This window comes from Aquila chrysaetos, chromosome Z (genome assembly GCF_900496995.4).
Source record: "Aquila chrysaetos chrysaetos chromosome Z, bAquChr1.4, whole genome shotgun sequence".
In the NCBI taxonomy this organism is placed as follows: Eukaryota; Metazoa; Chordata; class Aves; order Accipitriformes; family Accipitridae; genus Aquila; species Aquila chrysaetos.
Genome location: NC_044030.1, coordinates 86,838,181 through 86,857,249, shown reverse-complemented (window position 1 = coordinate 86,857,249; position 19,069 = coordinate 86,838,181). Strand labels below are relative to the sequence as shown.

Sequence of the window (19,069 nt, the reverse complement as noted above, 5' to 3'; positions counted from 1 at the left end):
CCGCTACCTGGGCGGGACTGGGCAGAGCAGCACGCGTCCCTCTCCGAGAAGGTGGAAGGTGCGACGCTGCTCGCAGGGACACCTCTGTGTGTGCGGGGGGTGCTGAGCCGTTCTGGTCCAGAGCAGTACCGCACCTCCCAGGTCGGGGAAAAGAGCTTTCTCTTTTCTCTTCCCATGAGCTATTTGAGCATCAATTCTGCACAGATCGTTGGATTTTTAAGAACTTTTTGGAGCTCGGTCCTGTGTAACTTAATTTGTACTTCTATATAAAATCATTTGTATTTTTTGCATAACGATTTCTTTAAAATGCATCAGGTTTTACTTTTTGGTATGGTTTCCTTTTGTATGGGCAAACTGCCCAAGCAGATGGTGTAATGTCACCTGTAAGCAATCTGAATAGATAGGTTCATTCTTACATTTTAGAGAGCTTTTTATTTCCTTTATATACGGTACAACTATTGCTGAGAGACTGTTCAAGATGGTGTTTCTTTTTGTGTTTCCTTTTAAAGAGATTCCTGCTGCGATTGGTTCTTTTTTTCCCCCAAAGTCTGTGTCTTTGGGCTCAGTGAAAAATCTGTGACTTAAGAAACTTTCCTGGTATTGTTGAAACGACCTCATGTGAAATCCTTGGCCATTTTTAAAAAGTGTAAATGAGGAAGTGATAGAATAAGTTAAAAACACATTTGATTGTTTAGACACATAACGTTTTAATTTTAGAAGTTCAACATTTGCTTCAAAAAAAAAAAAAAAAAGCCAACCAAACCCAAAACCCCCAAACCCATAGTTTTAAAAAGCACATCTTTTAATGACTACTGCTTTTTGTAAATGCTGTTCTTTCTGGAGGTGCCAGATTGGCATCCCCTAACACTGCCACTCCACCTACCCACGGGACAGAGGGGTCTGGCAGCGCCGCGCTCCCCGGCCAGGCTTGCCCACGCTGCGTGGGCAGCGTGCCTTTGCCGTGGGGCGCGGGGGGACCCGGGCCGGCTCGGGAGGCTGCAGCGGCGGCAGGCGTTACTGCGGGTGCGGGTTTGGGAAGCCGGGTACGCTTCTGCTAAGAACCGAAGTGAGACCGCTGGTGTATTTCCTATACGTCCCAGTTTATCCTTGTTTTAGCGAGCTATTGGGAGGCAGATTTATATTGCAGAGATACCCCCTGGCTTAAAAGAAATAGCAGGAAAGCATAAAAGCTTCCGCCTGCGTAGTTTTTTCACAATTATTTCTTAAAACGAGGGGCCATTTTTACTTTGTACAGCAGTTCATACATGTTCCTGGTCCTCGGTGGGACCTCAGTGTGCTGGTGGAATAGTGGTCTTAACAATCTGAACTGGTGGTGTTACAGATAAGCTTCACATTAGTTCATTTTCTACTAGTAAGGAATTGGAGCTTGCCTTGGTAAGGGCCAGATAATGCTTGTCCTCTTACTCAGCCAGTCCTCTTGACTTCAGTGGAGCTGCTGGCAGGAGTAAGGTCAGAAGTATTTGTAGTTAGAAAGCTACAAAGAAACTGTGAATACATTATCAAGCTTAAATGCATCTCTACCATACAGGCTCCTTAAAAAAAAATAATCATAGAGGCCTTATTTGTATGTTTTTCCTTGGGGAGGAGCTGAATAAAAGATTTTTTTTTTTTTTGTTTTGTTTTGTTTTGTTTTGTTGTTAATTTAAGGTGAATGGGAAGCAATGGGATCTTGAATGGACTGAGAGAGATGGTTTTGTTCTTAGCATGAAGGGAGAGAAGCCTTTGTATATAAGCACGCCATATATTTTATTTGTGTTTATTTGATCGTATAAAATCACAGGGCACTTGGGGTAAAATATTCAGAGCTGACTGCTGATTTCAGCGTGCACTGTGTGACACCCTGGGCCTTTGAGGAAACCAGAGTGCTCTCATAAACTTTATTTTAAGTTATGAATACTTCATTCTTCTGAAAATCAGGCCTTAAAGTGATGCATCTGAAATTAGTGACTGTTTCCAAGGGGAAAAAAAGAATTTACTGGATTAGAAGAAATAAACAGCTCAGCAGTGTTAAAAAAAAAAAAAAAAAGAAAAAAATAAATAATTGGATAATTTTTTCATCGTTGCAGTATTTCGTAGTGAGAAGCCCATTCCCATAGCCATCCTGGCAGGCTGTGGGAGCACCAGCTATAACAAAGCATTCACAGGTTCTCAGTGCTTTTGCAGGGGAGAAGAAGAAATTATCCCAGGGTTTCAAACTCTGGTAAACGATAAAACCCAAGAAGATCAGACTGTCGTCTTATCCTTCTAATTTCGGATTTTTTTTTTTCTAAAATACTTTTTCAGGCCCATTTTGGCATCCTCTTCATTTTTATAGTAAATACATTTCATAATTAACCAGGACATTTTATGCTTTAATTCCAGAAACCTATACAATATTTCTTCTGTTTTCTGGGAAATAACACTGTTTCCTGTGAAAGACGGCTTTCTTTTTCCAATCCATAGAAAAGTCCTGATTTGATTGGCACTTGTGGTTTACCTTTAAAAAAATGCCCTTGCAATTTCTGTGTGAGTCCTTTAACACTTGCAAAGCTTGTTCCAAGTTCTGCCCTGGTTCAAAAATTTACCTTTTCAGAATGTTATCGTTCCAGTAAGAATTCATCTGGGAACAAGCAGCAAACTAGCTAATAATTTATTGTCAGAAGTAGAAATATTTGCTGCAGTTGCTAAGGCAGAAAGTGGAAAGTCTAGGGTGAACCAACCCTGGTCTTACCAGGAGTTATTCCTGATAGTAAGAAATTACAGCACTATGTTAAAGGGTTTTGAAGACGGCTGAAAGTTAAAATTTTTGGAACTTTCTTCTGTCTGGCTGTTTTGCAGGTGACAGTGATACCTAGCTTCTCTGTGTTAAGTCTACCACCACCTTTGTGAGAAAATTTTCTATAAGCGTATTTTTTTATTAGAATTCATTAGTGTAATAATTCAGAACTACTGATCGTCCACAGAAGGAGCTACAAGGTTCAAAGTTTCTGAAAATCAAAGCGTATTTGTCATAAATACACGTAGCAGGGTGCTTAACAAAGTGCAATGGATAAGTTGTTATTTCTCAGGCAAAAAATAAATAAATGATTCTTGCTGGAGTTTAACAGGTTCTTATGGCTCTAATGTCCATCTAGGTCAGTTGGGAGCTTTCTATTTTCAAGCAGAAATCGGGATCATTACACCTCTCCCTGCACAAGGCCCAGCAATGTATTTTGTGCAGGTGAAGTAACACAGCAAATAGAGTCATTTTTTCTGGGAGACAGACACCTAGGGTTTTCTGGCGGGGAGCAGACTGATGACTGCTGCCTTTCCCCACGCAGCTGGGTGCGGCCAGCGTGCTGGCTGCAGAGATGCTCGTGGCTGAGCTCTTGCTCGATGGCAGAATTTAAGGCGAGCAAAGTTTTCAGCTGCTCCTGCAGCCAGCGAGCACTGCTGAGACCGTCCTCGGAGAGATGCTGCGACCGACCTCCTTGTCCTGCGTCACCCGTTTGACATTGCCAGAAGGACCGATGAGACAAGAATGCCAACGGTGCATGCCAGGAGTATCAGGCGTAGCTTGGCTTTTCCGTCCTAGTATCCCAAATGTGTAAAACTTGTGCCCCGGTGTGGACTTGGTGTCCAAGCGAGGTTCTGAAACACTTTCCTATGGCAGGTTCTCTGTGTTGGGTCTCCAGTACTCACTTCATGGAAGTGGGTGAATTTTGGACACTAACAACACACTAGGCTTGTACTTGGACTAATTTTTAGCTGCATTAAATTTTGTATCTGGTGTATTTAACTTTCTGATAAGAAGACAAAGAATAGTTCCAGTAGTTGGTTTTTTTAACTTTGCTTTTCCCTTGTTTTTAAACATCTTTTGGTTAAAACCATGATATAGGGCAAGTAAATACTTTGCTAAAGTCTTTATTATCTTTCATTAATGGCTCAGAAAACAGTGCATTTGAAAATAAATTCAGGCTAAAATTTCAGATTTGCTAATGAAATGCAGAAGTCCAACACTGACAATTGCTGTACTTAAAAGCTTCTTGGATCAGGTGTTGTTTTACTGTATGGACATTTTAATTAGTAATAAAAATGTTAATCAGGATCTAGTAGTGGAATCTAGAAAGCACAAATACCTGCCTCGTTTTGTTTTGTTTTACTGGTGTGAATTTAGCCGTATTTCTCTTTCCATCTCCCTTCTCTGCTTCATTTATGTGTACACATCTATTGCTTTGGATAGCCAAGCAGGTAGTCACATCGGTTAGAATATCGTGAAGCAACGAGTTTATTCCGTGAGCCTATAGAGCTGTATTACAGAAAACATCAATTTTAAACCGTTTGTCTTCTCGGTGGTGCTCGCCCAGTGGCTCACCGATGCCAGGAGTGTTTTAAAGAGCCATTATCTATTTGGTATGTGCCCAATTAAACAATAAATAGTTTAGAATGGCACATGCACTTTTTGCGGCGGTGCCTGGGAATTTTTCTGTGAAAACAGTGAAATCACGTACAAAATAAACTGCCCTTAAGCGTGCAAAGTACTCGGGAGCTGAGGAAGGCTGTCTCCAGACGCACGGGATGGTTCCATTCCTGCCTCCGCATCGAGCTCCCGTGGGCATGTCGAGCAGGTTTTCCCACGCGTGTCCCTCGTGGCAGGGCCGAGGATGACCACGATTCCTGCTTTTCCCCAGGCCTGCTGGGGGTAAATTGCCCATCAGGGTGCCCGCCTCTCCCTGTGCCAGGATGAGACCCGCGGCTGGTTGCAACTCTAATATACTCTGTGACAGCCCCCAACAAACCAACCCAGAAATCCTTCTCTGTCATCTCTGACAGTAACCTTAAATTGTAAAAACACATTTTGAAAGATGTGTGACTTTTTAAGAAGTTGATGTCCTTTTAATATGCAGGATCTTTGGGAAAAAAAAGTACCCTTTTTAAAATTAAAGCACGTGCCACAAAAGCATGCATTTATAATCATAGGGGTCTTTGTTCCAGTGCCTGCAGTACTAAATGCTAAATCAATAATAAATTTAAGATCTGTGTGAAGAACTGCAGCACTATAGCAATGGATCCGACTCTTTTTCAGCATTGGTTTCATAATGGTCTTTGTTCTGCCAGCACATCAAGGGTACTGCCTGCCGTTCACCTTGCCTTTCTGCCTGGGGTAGTCCTGAGCTATCAAGTTCAAAATAGTAACTTACTGATTTATGTAAAAATTTTCAAAATTTTTAAAGCATTTTTTCCGGTTTTTTGCTTTAATCTTTGTTCATGGTAGCAAAACCAATGATGGTTTCACAAAAATATAGAAATAACAATAATATGTTTAAAGTAATCTAGAACCACTTTCTTACAAGGAATAACAAAATACAAATATATTTTTGAAAAATTACCTTTTTTTTCCCCACTGAAATTGATGTTTTAAAAGTTCATTAATGACTGCTTCAGTAAAGTGACCCCCAGTATTCCTATTAATGATTGTTTGGTTTTTTTTTTTAAATCCCAATTTCCTGAAATCTTGAAATAGGGATGCATTTAAACTTAAATTTGTATTGGTCTCTGTCAGTGTAGACGATGGGCTTTTCAGGGGGTCTTGTGAGACAGGCACAGCACTGTGTAACCCTGTGCAGAAAACTACCAAGGTCCTCCGTAAAATGATTCACGATGTTCCCCAGCAGACCCCAGAACCTCCCTGGTCGTCTGATGGCTCCTGCTGGTGGGATGGCTGGTGGGCATCAGGGCAATGCCGTCCCTGGAAGAGGGGACGTTGGCGCAAGCCTTGATAAGAGGTAGAATGAAAGTAATTTGGAAAATTATTTGTTTTAAGCCTTAAAAATGATGAGAAAAACTCATTCTGAATAAGAACACATTTAATACTAGGAGAAAAAAAAGTTATATTACAAACCTACTGAATAATTAAGCAGTGACAACATGCTATTTCGGGCTTAGAAAGGCACAGTTTGGCCGTGGGCGTACTGGGTTCAATGCCCCTTGGTTTCAGTGAAGGTGTTTCCCTGTTCCTGTGTGATCCCTCTGGAAATCTCTGGGAAGTGTCTGTTGATCCCAGCACTGGGCAGGATGGACCCTTACTGGTAGCAGTGTTGGCTCAGCCTTTACAAGGTCAAAACTGGGGAAAAAAAAGGGGGGGGGATTACAAAAATAAGTGCTTAAAATTAGGTTCCCAATTCCAGAGCCCAGCAAATGGTTTGTTTTGGTGAGTTGTGTACCAGCAGCTTCCACTGCCACCAGTGACATTGGCTTGGATTTTCTCGTGCCTATGAGACTTTATTTAAATGCCTAAATAAGGATGTAACTTTGGTTACCTACTTTATTTTTGCATCGTGACCCCAGGGCATTGCCCAAAAATGGTTAGGCAGTTATTTCTGCAGATTTTATTTCTGAACGATAGCAGACCTGCATGATAGTGGACCAGAATAACGACAAGTTTACAGAAGTCCTTCTGTCCTCTTACAAAGAGGAGAGTCTTTGTAAGGAGTTCTGGAAATACTAGTTACTGTTTTCAGCACTGCGTTTCCAAATTATTTAGGAACTTCATTACATGCAGCTAATTTGCATGGTTTTTCTTCTAATTGGTCCATTTGTTATTTATGTCAGTCAAGATCAATCTCCATAGGTGTGGCAAAGCCAGTATTCCCAGTTCATGTGGTTTCCCAATCCGCTGCTGCAGCAGCTGGTTACAAGGATTCCTTCGTAAGAGCCCAAGATTTAGGCTCTTCAAAAGAAAGTGATTATGGGTGGTGGGTGCCTTACAGAAAGGGTTAATTTACTATTCGCATCTTTGGTTAATTCAGTAGTATGATTTGGTAATCAAAACAATAAAAAAACCCAACTGTGGCAGCTGTGGGCTCATGCCTGGTAATCGTTCAGAGTTGGATCTAGTTGTGTGCATGTGTGTAACGAACACATACGTAACGTTGAACGGTGAGAAGGCTCGGGGGGGTGCGCGTAGCTCCACCGTTTGCGCCATAGATCGTAAAGTCATGGACCTTGAAGATGGAGAAGATCTTTCAGACCATCAGTGCTGTTATCTTGCCTATGTAGGAGTTCTCCTGACAAAAAGGGGCCGATCTGTTAAAAAAATACATACCTAGAGATCGTGGTGGGTTTCAGTAGGATGACTCCAGGATGCCTCCTCCTGCTAGCCCTCAGTGTCAGGCATCCCAGCCCTTCGTTGGGGTGATATTTCTACTGAGAACTTACCACCAAGGCTTTGGGGACAGGGATTTTATGCTGTTTTCTTGGTTTTTTCCAGCTTTACTTTTTCTTTGGTCTTCAAGCTACTAATAACATTTATGCTTGTTAATAATAGAAATGTCCTACACTTAGCAAATTTGCCAGGTATAAAAATGGCTTGATCAGGAGTACTATTCAAAGTAACGAAGACCACAAGATTTTGGAGAAAACAATTTTGGCAAACCACCTGTTTGTGTATAGCTATCTTGGTAGATCAGGTAGAGGCTTTGGAAGGGCTATATGAAAATTGAAAGACTACAATATCCAAAATTTAATAAAAAATAAAGTAAATCAAAGTAAAGTCTATAGTCAAACTCCTTAATTGTGATGCATTTGCTGAGTTTCCCTCTTCCATCGTCGGCCCTGCTCCGATGCCATATGGTCTACCATGGAACATTTAACTTGTCAGATATAATGGATTGTCCTGGAAGCAGATTTTTGCTTTGAGCGTTCGGCTCCTTTCTTGCATTTCACTCTCAGCTCCAGGCTGCAGGATGAAGGATTGTGGTGGAAATGCAAAGAAGAGACACACAGTTGATTCCCCTTAAGAGAGTGACCTATATGCCACAAAATTTTACCCACGTAAAGAGGCATTATCCCTGTCACTGACCCTAGCAGGCTGCATGTCAGAACCATTTAAATTTGTCTGGACTTAACAGATTGTGCAAATGTTTCAGAATCAAGTGCTTAGGAATAATAAAGGCTTGTCATTTCAACTTAGGCAGTGGCGGCGCAGCTCACGCCGGCCAAGGGATGAGTATTATTTATTGTGACCTACATGTAACCTAAGCTGCCTGCCTTGTAGACCTTGTAAATTAAGTTCATCTCCCAGGGCTACTGAAACTTAAAAAAATATATTATCTGATAAGGAATCCAAATAGCCATTACTCTGTGCATTAAAGTAGAGGTTAAGGTTGGGCGTGATCATCTCTATGGATGGGCCAGTAGCAGTTAATTACCGTCATACGTTTTGTGGTTGCAAGAGGCAGTGGACGTTTCTCCTTGGTGTGTTTGTACCTCGCTGAACACAGGGAACCTGCCGGGGTTGGAAGGGGGGACTTGGTTCGGCAGCTGTGAATAAAGTGCTTCCACTGGTGGACTCTAAAGTACGGGTAGACGTTGTCAAGTTTTCTATAATATAAACTGAAGCAAGTGACTTCTGAAACAAATGTGACAAATGACAAATTCTTCCCTGCATCAGTTTTTTTAAAAATTTCCTCTCACTTAAGTATAGTAAAAACCAGTAAAATATTGACTAGAAACCATGCCTAACATTGCTGTCCCATTCTGTGAAGTAATTTAAGAATCTAGGATAAAAATCTGGCCCTGCTAAAGATACTCAGTTTTATTTGATATTAGCGCAGCTGATATTTCACCTGTGAAGAATAAAGTATTTGTAAATCAATCTGAATTTTGCTTTTCAGGGTAGCTTTCCTTGCAGGTATGAAGTTTGTATTGAGGAACAGTAATTTTTTTTGTACAAAGGTGGTTGTCTTTGCATTTGGCAGCAAAAGAAAAATTGTCAGCTGGTAGAAGTGGGAAATCCCCCTCTCAAGGACTTTTTTTTGTTCAGTGCAGGAATCAACATTCATAGGTGTCTTCACGAGAGAGCTTTATCATTCTTGATCTGATAGTGTTGGAGAGCGTGTGTACTGATGCTATGAGTTTGCCTGTATTCTCAGCCCAAATTGCTTGTTCCCGAAATGTTTAGGAAATGTCAGTTCTCAAGTGTAAAAATCTTATTAGGGTATGCATGCCCTCTGCTGGATATTACTGATTTGAGACTATTGGGTATTTCATAATGTTACAGTATATTTAATACCACATCATTCCTGATGTTTTGCCATACACTGAGAAGCTTGTAGTTCGTTTTGTCTGCTTAGCTAATTCAAATTATCCAATCTGTTGTTTTTAAAACATCAAAATTATAACAAAAATAAATGCTAGCCTTTTTAAATTTTATTTTCTGTACTGAACAACACTACAAATAAATACCGTTTCTGTAGAAATGTATAATTGAGTATTTAATCTCAATGTAAGGCAGCATTAGAGACTCAGGTAGTTCTGTCTATATATGCGGAGAGCTTGTGAAGACGGGCGAAAACCAGGAGGGAAATTGCTAGAAAGGCATCGATGCTTTTGGTATTAAAACCTGAAAATTTATCTTTGCCATCAGGCTTGTAAAATGGGTCCATGCGTGCTTGTGGTCAGCATTTGTTTCCTTCTTTCTGGTGTGTAGATGATGCTGTAGACTTAATTCGGGCTTCAGGCAGGAGGGGTGGGCTCAGCAGCCGAGCGCTGGGGTGCGGAGGGCTGGCCCGCCGGGTTTGGTGGTCCTGCTGCCGGAGCGCAGGGTCACCCCGAGCCCCGAGATGTCGCCTTTTCTGTCACTTTGGAAAGAACGCAGCCGTCTAATAAGAATGGGTGCTGTTTATCATGCTGAGGTGTAGATCTGATCCCCAATCTGAACGATAAGGCTTTTGATCTCTTTATCCTTGCTCATGTCCAACATGGTTTGTTTTAGTAGCCTTTTAATAAACGCTACTAGATAGGGGTGGTTTACAGACCAAAGATTTAGAGCCCAGACTTGGGCTGCAGGAAGGTTTATTGTCCTCTTTCAATTCTGTGTCTTTCATGGCCTTAGATCCTTATCTAACTTGTTTTAAAGCGATTCTGTTTTCATGCTTGAGTGAAAACCCAGGTTTCCAGATACATGATAAAGATCTCCTGAACTGGTCCCTGAACAAATGATGAGGGATCACCCTGCAGTGTATTTCAATTTAAAATAGCCCTGTGAGGCTTACTTAGGATAAACCAATGTGCAGTGCTTTACATTCAATTCTTGTATGTTGCTTTCAGGTCTGGAGTATTATTACAACATGTTTTTGTCTTGTATCTCTATGAAAATGTTGCCCCTTTTTATTATTCCAATTCGCTAGTATTAGAGAATGCCTTTTTTTTTTTCCTCCAATGCCTGTCTTCATCCCCTGCCCATCTTTTGACTATTGTATGTTCCAAGAATGAGAAGGGCAAAACATGGTGAATGGGTTTTCTTAGAGTTTTTGTTTCTCTCCAAAATAAATTTGCCTATTTCCAGAGTGATACAGGTGTTCATACTTAGATGATCATAATTATTTCCTCTAGACTGAAATTCCATGCAGATATGAAAAGGAAAGGAGACTAAAGATGTTTATGAAGTCAGATGCATCTTCCCTCTAAATGAAGGATTGTCTCCCATAAATGTTCTTCCATTCACGGCTTTTGAGTGTAGGTGCCCGGTTGCTCTGGACTTACTGAACGTGGCCATTCATGCAGCATCAGGCTCTGCGAGACAAATGTGGTGGTCCTCGACAGTGAGAAGTCTTGAAGGTTTCTTCAACTCGTTAAATATAATTTCTACAGACAGCATGAAATAAACAGTTGTTTTGTTTAAATACCTAATTTAATTATGAAAGTTTATTTTTCTGGTCTCAATTAGCGCGTGTACTTGATATTAAGCTCATTAATGTTCCTTGTCCGCAGAACGCAGTGTTATTTATTGGTTGCACAATTGCAGTGATGGCTACGAAATGGCAATACCTGTGTATCCTCTGATTAACTTCAAGGTGCTGAAAACCTGTTGCAAAGGGTGCAGTGAGCTTGTTCTGACTGGATTAGTCACCTTCAATCCTGTAATTCAGCTGTACCAGCCAGGCAAATAACCAACTATTAGCCTCAAAGCTTTCTTTTATGGGATAGTGGGATAATTTTTACAATCTAATTGATTCTGGTGGGACTAGTCAAGGACTAAGGGACCATTTAATATAAGTCTGGTAGAATACAGTCTTCAATATTCTCTCTTCATATCCTTATAGTTTCAAGTATAGTTTTGCCACAGCTATTTTTTTTTAAAAGCACGCAAACAGAGAAATCACATTCTGCCCTGTAATAGATGCTATTATTTGGTGGGTTACAGAAATAGATTGAGCAATTTGCCTTAGTCTTTTGGTTTGGGTCCAGTATCTCATGCACTGAGATCAGTGACAAAAAAATGTGTCTGGTATTTTCACGGGGCAACCGAATATGCGTAGAAGGGACCGTGGAGCTTGGGGTGGGCAGCACCGGGGTCAGTCACGTCCCTGTGCTTGAAGCCATCAGCCCCACGGAGGGCACGGGGCAAAGCTTGCTGAGAGCACCGTGTGGGATACCCTTCAGCACGCAGCACAGCCCTTCCCATCGATATATATGTATGTATGTATGTATAGATGCAGATACGTATAACCTTGCCTGTTTAAGCATGAGCGCTAGACTAGTGAGGTGAGTCAGTGGTGAAGTACCACTTCTGCTCTGAATTTCCTTGCTTTAGGTTGTTCAAGTCAGCTCTGTAGCTTTATTTTAGTGTAGGTTTTAGGATTTAATTTCCTTTGCATTTTGATGGTACTGTTTAAAAAAAAAATCTCCCTTTGTAATGGTACTTGCTCTGGCATCATAACATCTCTTTAAGAACCATTACTGTTTACTGCACATTAGTGTAAGTGCAAAAATCCTCTTTCATGTCAAAAAGATCTCTTTCCCCTAGCATTGTGCTACATTTTGGGGTGTGATGCCATTCGAATTATTGGGATTAATCCCTTAGCTTTGTATCTAGTTTGTGGACCTTCCCTGGATCAGATGCCACGTCATTTGTGCTATTTTGCGAACGTTATTGCGCAAACTTTGCTTAAAATCTATTAGATTTCTTTCTTATTGTCTGTACTTCACATATAGCACAAAGCAGAAATAGCTCATTAACATGATACTTCCATTACCATCGGATGAGATTCTTTGTGATGTAAAATACGCTGTTCAAAACCTCGCTGAAATAAATAGGGTATTTTGACTGTATATCCTATGCCGGTAAGTGCGCTACTGTTGGAGAAGTACGTATATATAACCCGGGTCAAGCCGGAGTTAGTAACTTAGCCAAGCTAAGCAACTCTCTCTGCTGTTTAAACGTTGGAAGAGGAGAAATTGCAGCCGGACCCCTGATGTCAGCAGCCACTGCTCGGACCCGCTTGTCCCCCCCGGGTCTGCGGGGACGATGCCTTCCGAACCTTTTCCGTGCCTGCCCCCACGCCTCACCTTTCCCCGCAGCCCGAGCACAAGGGCTGCCTGTTCCCTTGCCAGCTCCCTGCCTGCGCTGCCCGGGAGCTGTGCCGGCGAGCACCGCTCCCTGCCCGGGTTAGCAGTCGAGGAGACGCCGGGCTGCTTGGAAAACTAGCTGTCGCACAAAGGGGGACAAGCCTCGAGCCAGCTGTTAGCCCCGGTGCCGGGGACGGCATTCGGATTTGCGTCCCTCAAGTAAGAGTCCAAAAAATTTCATTTAATACTAAAGGCATATTTTTTTTTAATTTTTGCTTCCTTCTCCCCCCCCCCCCCCCCCCTTTTTTTTTTTCCTTTCTCTTTTAAAGAAGAGCGTATTCAAAAGTTCTGAAAAAATAAAGAAGCTACCTGCTGGCTCCTCTGATGAAAACATGAGCAGGCTATTTTTTCTGTCAAGGGCAAAAGATAGCAAGGCCTGGGAGGCTGTCCATGGAGAGCACAGGGTGTATACATTTCTCCGAGAGCGAGGTGCTTATAGGTATAGGATGTATAGTGTACCATGGCTCATTTATTGCAGTGAGGTTTTTCCTCGGATAATTTATAATTCTATACAAATTTTAGCTTGATTTCTCTGCTGAAATGAGTCAGGTTTTCAAATCTCTGAGGCAAAAAAAAAGCAGTGCTGATAACGTGGCTGTCACTGGCAGAAGTTACTGTGCAGGGGCGGTCCTCGTGTCAGGCAGGTCTGGTGGTCGGAGACCTTCACTCACGCTAGTGAGCACTGAGATGAGTCCCGCACTCGCTCCCTGGAGTGCTCAAATCCTCCCTTTCTCGTGCAGCCAAACTTCAACAAGCATAAGAATTTTGAATGCAGGAACTGTAGATTAAGGCAGAAGTAAACTGTTTCATGATCCTCATCACAATGCAAATAAACCCTGCTACGGCTGATAACACGTGTGTGTTCGTTATATACAGACAAATCTGGAACTATAAAGTTCAGCCCATTCTTCAGTTGCTCAGAACTTTTTCCCAAATATGCTCCAGCTCTGTGTTCCTCATACCTGGTCTGACTTTGACACTGGCTTCTCCTTTAATTTGTCATTCTCTGTAGGGGAGTCGATTGGGGTCCCTTCAGGATGCATTTGAGACATCCAAGATCAGAGGGAACAATCATTAATTTTCAAAAATGCTAGAAATGCAGTAATAAAATAAGAAACGGGTTTAAGCAAAATTGCAGACCTGAACAGACCAAAATTTGCAGCCATTAAAATTCCAATCCCTAATACAATTACTTTTTTTTTTTTTTTTCTTTCCTCAGACAGGTTTCCCTTCTTCAGTCTAACCAAGAATTAAACCCCAAATGTAGGGCAGCGGAAACCTGAATTAGAATATTCTGATCGAACTCATCTCTCAAAAAATATGTCAAACATGAAATCAATGTAAACATTGAATTGAAGTCATTTATAGAAACAGCTTCACTTCCTTTTCTCTACAGATGGAAAGAGTTGCCTCATGCCTCTCATTCTGCCTACCAGAAAAAAGCCAAGGTGCCCTATCTCCCAGGGCAGGGGAAAAGAGAGTGGGGAATCAGATGACTTGCATTTGTGCTTTGGAAGTTGCTTAAATTTTCTACTTAATTTGATTAATTTTTCAAAGTACACCATGGAAAGGCAAGTGGCTTCTTTATTGATTGATTGGCAATCCTGTGCTGCCTTTATTTTCTACAGTTAAACAAAAATGCAAACAAAATATTTATGAAGCAATTGTTTTAGTTTAGTGAAGATAAGCAGTATTTTTTTCTAGAGGTATTTAGAGAGCAGAGACTTGAGATTCAGTGTTTGTCAGAAAACAGGAGCTGCATGTAGTTCTTTCTTTGTCTCTCCTTTGATTGGCATGCATTGTGTCTATTAATTGAATATATATATATTTACACACACGCTAAGTTATTGCCTCTGATAATAATGGAGATGCTTTTTCTGCCTTACCTAAAGAACAAGTGCATACTTGAAAGTTATTCACCAGCCTTTGTAGGTCAACTTCTTCCATGGAGCTTTGTTTCAATTGTCAGATCATAAAGCCACGGAAGGGTATAGATCGTGTTGCGTGTTCGGAGTGCTGGTAACAAATGGCACATTTTAGCATTTGGTCCTCTAGGTAGAAAAAATTAATCAGATGTCTGACAAGATTTGTTATTCGTCTCTATTTCAGGCTCCCTTTTTTTTTCTTTTTTTTTTTTTTTTTCCTGGCTTACAACAAATATTACTAACGGGTACTTTTAGGTTTTAAAATATGGACAACAGTACTCCATGCAGTAAAAGACTTGAACGATTAATGCTACCCTTATGCCTCTTTTGAGTAGTTTTAGCCATGGGGCTTGGCACTGCCACCATTGTCTTTGTGCCAAAAAATATCCGCAGCGGCTGCCGCATTCTAGTACTAGAGGGTTGTCTCGAAAATTCCGCAGTGAATGCGTCGGGTGTCTACATCGCTGTAGACGCTCTCTCCTTTTTAAAACATTTTTTAAAAAAAGGAGAGAGAATCTTTAGCTCTTGCAAACCTCGGAAAATGCACAGTACAGGCTGGGGTGTTCAAGTGACTGAAAATGATGCATAATGTACAGTAAAAGTAGAAATTCAGGAGAAGCTTTTGTATTTGTGAGCACAAATAGTTGCTTAAAGAGCCTACTCTTGCATATTATCAGCACTCTTGCAAATTTTATTATCTGAAACAAATGTGCCAGTGAATTTTAAGCAGAAAATCAACATCAAGAGTGTAGCTAATTTTAAATGGACAGTTTATACAAAAGATATCCCCCCCCCCCCCCAATGAAGTGTCATTACAAAAAGTACGATAATTTCATAATTACAGTTGATAGTGAAAATCTACGTATGTATATCTTTTTAACGGTTTCTTGACTTTTTCATGAATTTCGGTTATTTGTTCTTAATCGAGGAGGCGGATTTCTAGCTGTATGTGGGAACAACAACAACAACAACAAATGTAATAAAGTTAAAGGCTTACACTATCAGAATGAAATGTGTTCACTCATGATCTCCAAAGCTATCTGTTTGGTGGTAAAAGTGGATGCTATAGATGAAATCTTTACAAGGAGCATAATCCTAAAAAAAAAAAGTCAATCTCCTGCTGGCTGCTGTGCCGCTTTGGTACCTCACAGACTTCGACAGAGTCCTGGACGAGTGCCCATTGATGTCATGGAAACACTCAAATTACTGAGAATGATTCATGTCTATGCTGTTCTCTTATCCTCCCCCACACAAATAGAAGTAGATTTTAACCCTGACAACTTGTAATTTGCAGTGGGTTTATTTTTGTATCTGGATAAATATTTTTTAACAACTGAAATTAAGATGAGGCTGCCTGTGTCTGATACGATAGAAAAGAAGATTACTGATACCCAGGCAGCAGCGAGAAGCGCGTTCAAAGTACCTTGTGTCGCTGCTTGTACTTGGTTCCCCTCGACCCTATTTTTCTGTTTGGGATTTTTTTTTTCCCCGTCCTCACCGCTTGTTATTTGCATCGACTTTCTGGCCCTCTTGGGGTGATGGGAAGTAGCACACGTAACTCCAGGCGTGCCAGCAAGACATTTTGTTTTCCGATCTCGGCATTGGACTCGGGGATTCACAATTAAAATTTCATTGTCATTTCAATCTTGAATTATTTCTGCAAAGGCTTCCAGTACTCTGAACCTGAGGGGGGCTATGGAGTGGGTGATCCATCATTTTTGTATAACCTGATACAAGTGCTTTCAAAAGTTATTACATGTGCAAATGTCCTATGAATTGCAAATAAATTTTGGAGGTTCCCCTGTAACTACTGCACGTGGAAAACAACAAAACCAAAACCAATCGAGAAACAAAAGCAAGCAAGAGTCTTAAACTGTGATGAGGAGAAAGGTGATTTTTTTATTCCAAGCCACTTGCAATAGTCAAACTTTACCAATAATACCTCTGAAGGGCAATCAAACCTAGTAGCTGTATATTAAAGGAAGGGCTTGTGGAGTCAGAATGTGGCCACACCATTTTGGGAATGATTAAAATTAACTCCATCATCCTTTGTCTAACGACCTGCCTCACCGTGGGTTCTTTACGAAATTTGGATCGCATTGGGAAAACCGAGCACAGCAGAGCCGTGCGGCCGTCGGGCAGTAGCACTGCCAGCTCGGGACCCCTCATCCGCTGCCTGCCTTGCTCGGGCCCCGGCAATTGGCGAGGTCGGTGGGTATCGTCGTTATAATCTGATATTTCTAAACGCAGTTAAAGGACGTTTTTTAATGGCTCCGGTAGGTATGCTAGCACAGCGGCTTTATCTCGGCGGCGCAGGCTTTGGTGTGGGGCTGTCACCGCATCTCTTGTACGTGGGGGTGCGCAGCCACGTGAACCCGGCTTCTAGGTGCAGAGGTGTCCCCAGCATCGCTGGGAGTTGCACGCAGAGATAAACTGAGCATCTGGTCCCTAGTAACTGGTACTGTGTGTTGTGGGTTTTATGCCCCAGCCTATAATAAAAACTTTAATTTTATGAGTGATTTTTACTGTGTTCTTGGATGTTTTGTTAGATAATACCTCCCCCCCTCCCGTGATTATCCTCACCATAAGGGTGGTCTTTTAGTGTCAATATGTTTTGTATCAGCCCTCTTGACTGCTCTTTGTCTCCGGAGCACGTGGTGCGGTGCTGCTCAGCCATGACTTAATGCTTTGCAGAAACCACCTCTTCCCTTCTTGATTTTGCTTGAGTCTGGCCATTCAAACCTGAAAGAACCTTTATTTTCCTTTGCAAATATGGCATAACCGTAACCGGTACTGCAAGTCAGGCTGCTGGTTCTGAGTGTTAAAGGCTTCATGGGAAAAAAAGAAAAAGAAAAGGGTGCTTAGGGCTGGCAGAGGGTCTGGGCAGTCCTTGGGCCCTCGCTCCAGTCCCAGTGCCGCTGGGGCAGCCCCAGCCCTGGTGGCAAATGACAAATTCCCAGTCGGTGTCTTTCCCCGGTGTAAATTCCATCACCACCTTGATCACGGGGGAATTTCCTCCTGGGAAAGAGAGCGGGGAGCCGCATCCCCAGCAGCTCCTGGGTGTGAAGCTGGCTGTCTGGAGAGCCGGTGAGGGGCTTTGCCGTGCCCCCGGTGCAGCGCCGGGGTGGTGGGGGACAGGTAGGGAGCCTGGGTGCTCAGCCCCCGAGCCGGGGGGGAGGTGTGGAGGAGGTCTGCTCGCACCTTCAGCCAGCTGGTGGAACCCCGTTAAATCCCGGTTCCAGGAAGTGTGTGGAGCAGCGCAGCCGAGATTAGGAAGTTTATTTCACATCACCATCCTCAGCATGAAAAAGTGTTAATCCCTTTCTGTTGCCTACATGCATTACGCAGTCAGCAGTGCCTATTTTACATATGTAAACAGCACTAGGAAAATGTGGTGAACATCATATAAAGTGCTTGGAGAAGCTATATATATATATATCTGTTTATATGTGTTATACATCTTTTTTTTTTTGTTGTTAACAGGTAAAACAGAAAGGGGTTCGTACTCATCGTATGGAAGAGATTCGAATTTACAGGGTTGCCACCAGGTAAGTGAAAGTCTGCTCAGCAGAGGCGTTGTGATAAATACTCTGATAAATGAGGTTTGCTTCTTAAAGTTGTACATCTTAGGGATAGGCTCCATCATAAACGGCGATGGCTGCAGATGTGCATTTCTCAGAAACGGGCTTTATTTGCAAATGCAGGTTTTAAAGCTCCTGCCTGAGCTTTTCTAGCCAGGATACAGTTACTGGAGACTATGAGTACTTGGGTTGACCTAATACTGCCCTAGTCAGAGCTGCTGTGAACTATTGATTATTGTCCCTTGCAACAATGCCGCACTGTTCAGCATGGCGGGTCCTTCCCAACAGCACAACTTCAGAAATTACAGAAGTGGAAACACACCGCAGAGCTTGTGTCAGCCCCTAGCTTTGGATGGCTACTGCAATAAATTATAGTTTTCATAGAATCTGTATGATGTTGTGTGAAAACAAGGTTGTATTGAGGGATAAAAATGTCTGTGAAAATATGATTTGTTGTCCCTTTTTGTTTCTGAATTGTTTTTGGCTGGAAGTCAAGGCCAGCAGGCTAACAGCAAAGCCGTCTCAAGGGAAGCATGCGTGAGCTAGAAAAATAAGAGTAGTTTAATTAAATAATAAAATGCCAATGTAATACAAAGGTATAGCATGTGTGTGTGTGCGCCTCTCTGCACTTTGCATTTGCATACTTTTAAGTCTCCAGAGAAAGTCTGAGTCTAAAAATACTATCAATAGCCAAAAGTCTGTGCTTTGTTTCAAGACAATTGATTTTTTTAAAAGACACTTTCTTTTTAATTTCAGTAGCAATATTAATCGTGTGTTTAAATTCATTTTGTTCTTGAAGAGTGCTAGGCTTGCTTCCTTTCCTTTTTCTAAGTGCAGTAGCTTCGCACTTTGGAAAACTATTGAAAGACTTTAATAGCCTTCTTAATATTCAAAGCTTTATACTGTTCAAATCTGCCAGGAAAAAAAAAACCAAACCAAAAACCAACCAACAAAAAACAGCCAAAATGCATATTATTTCCCTATAGGAAAGGAAAATACTTGATCTCTTCTTTCCTTTTGTATGTCCGTGTTCTTTAATAATGTGGGGAAACAGCCTATTCTTACGTTGTTGGTCTGGGTGTTTTTTTAAACATTTAGTGTAGAAAAATGAAGCCATTTGAGCAATTAAACAGAAATTTCTGTTCACAGTGCGCACGTGTCCGCCACCAGTAG

The 19,069-nt window shown here is 41.7% G+C and overlaps 1 protein-coding gene across 19 annotated transcripts in view; it reads left to right on the top strand.

Annotated features, from left to right (window-relative positions):
* The window catches only part of TCF4 (transcription factor 4), a 247,603-nt gene that overhangs the window by 104,071 nt on the left and 124,463 nt on the right, over window positions 1-19,069 (top strand). For all 19 annotated transcript variants that reach the window (XM_030003630.2, XM_030003629.2, XM_030003628.2 and 16 more), the window contains one exon: window positions 17,799-17,863. In XM_030003630.2, coding sequence (XP_029859490.1) covers window positions 17,799-17,863 — 65 coding nt within the window. The remainder of the gene's footprint in view (window positions 1-17,798; window positions 17,864-19,069) is intronic.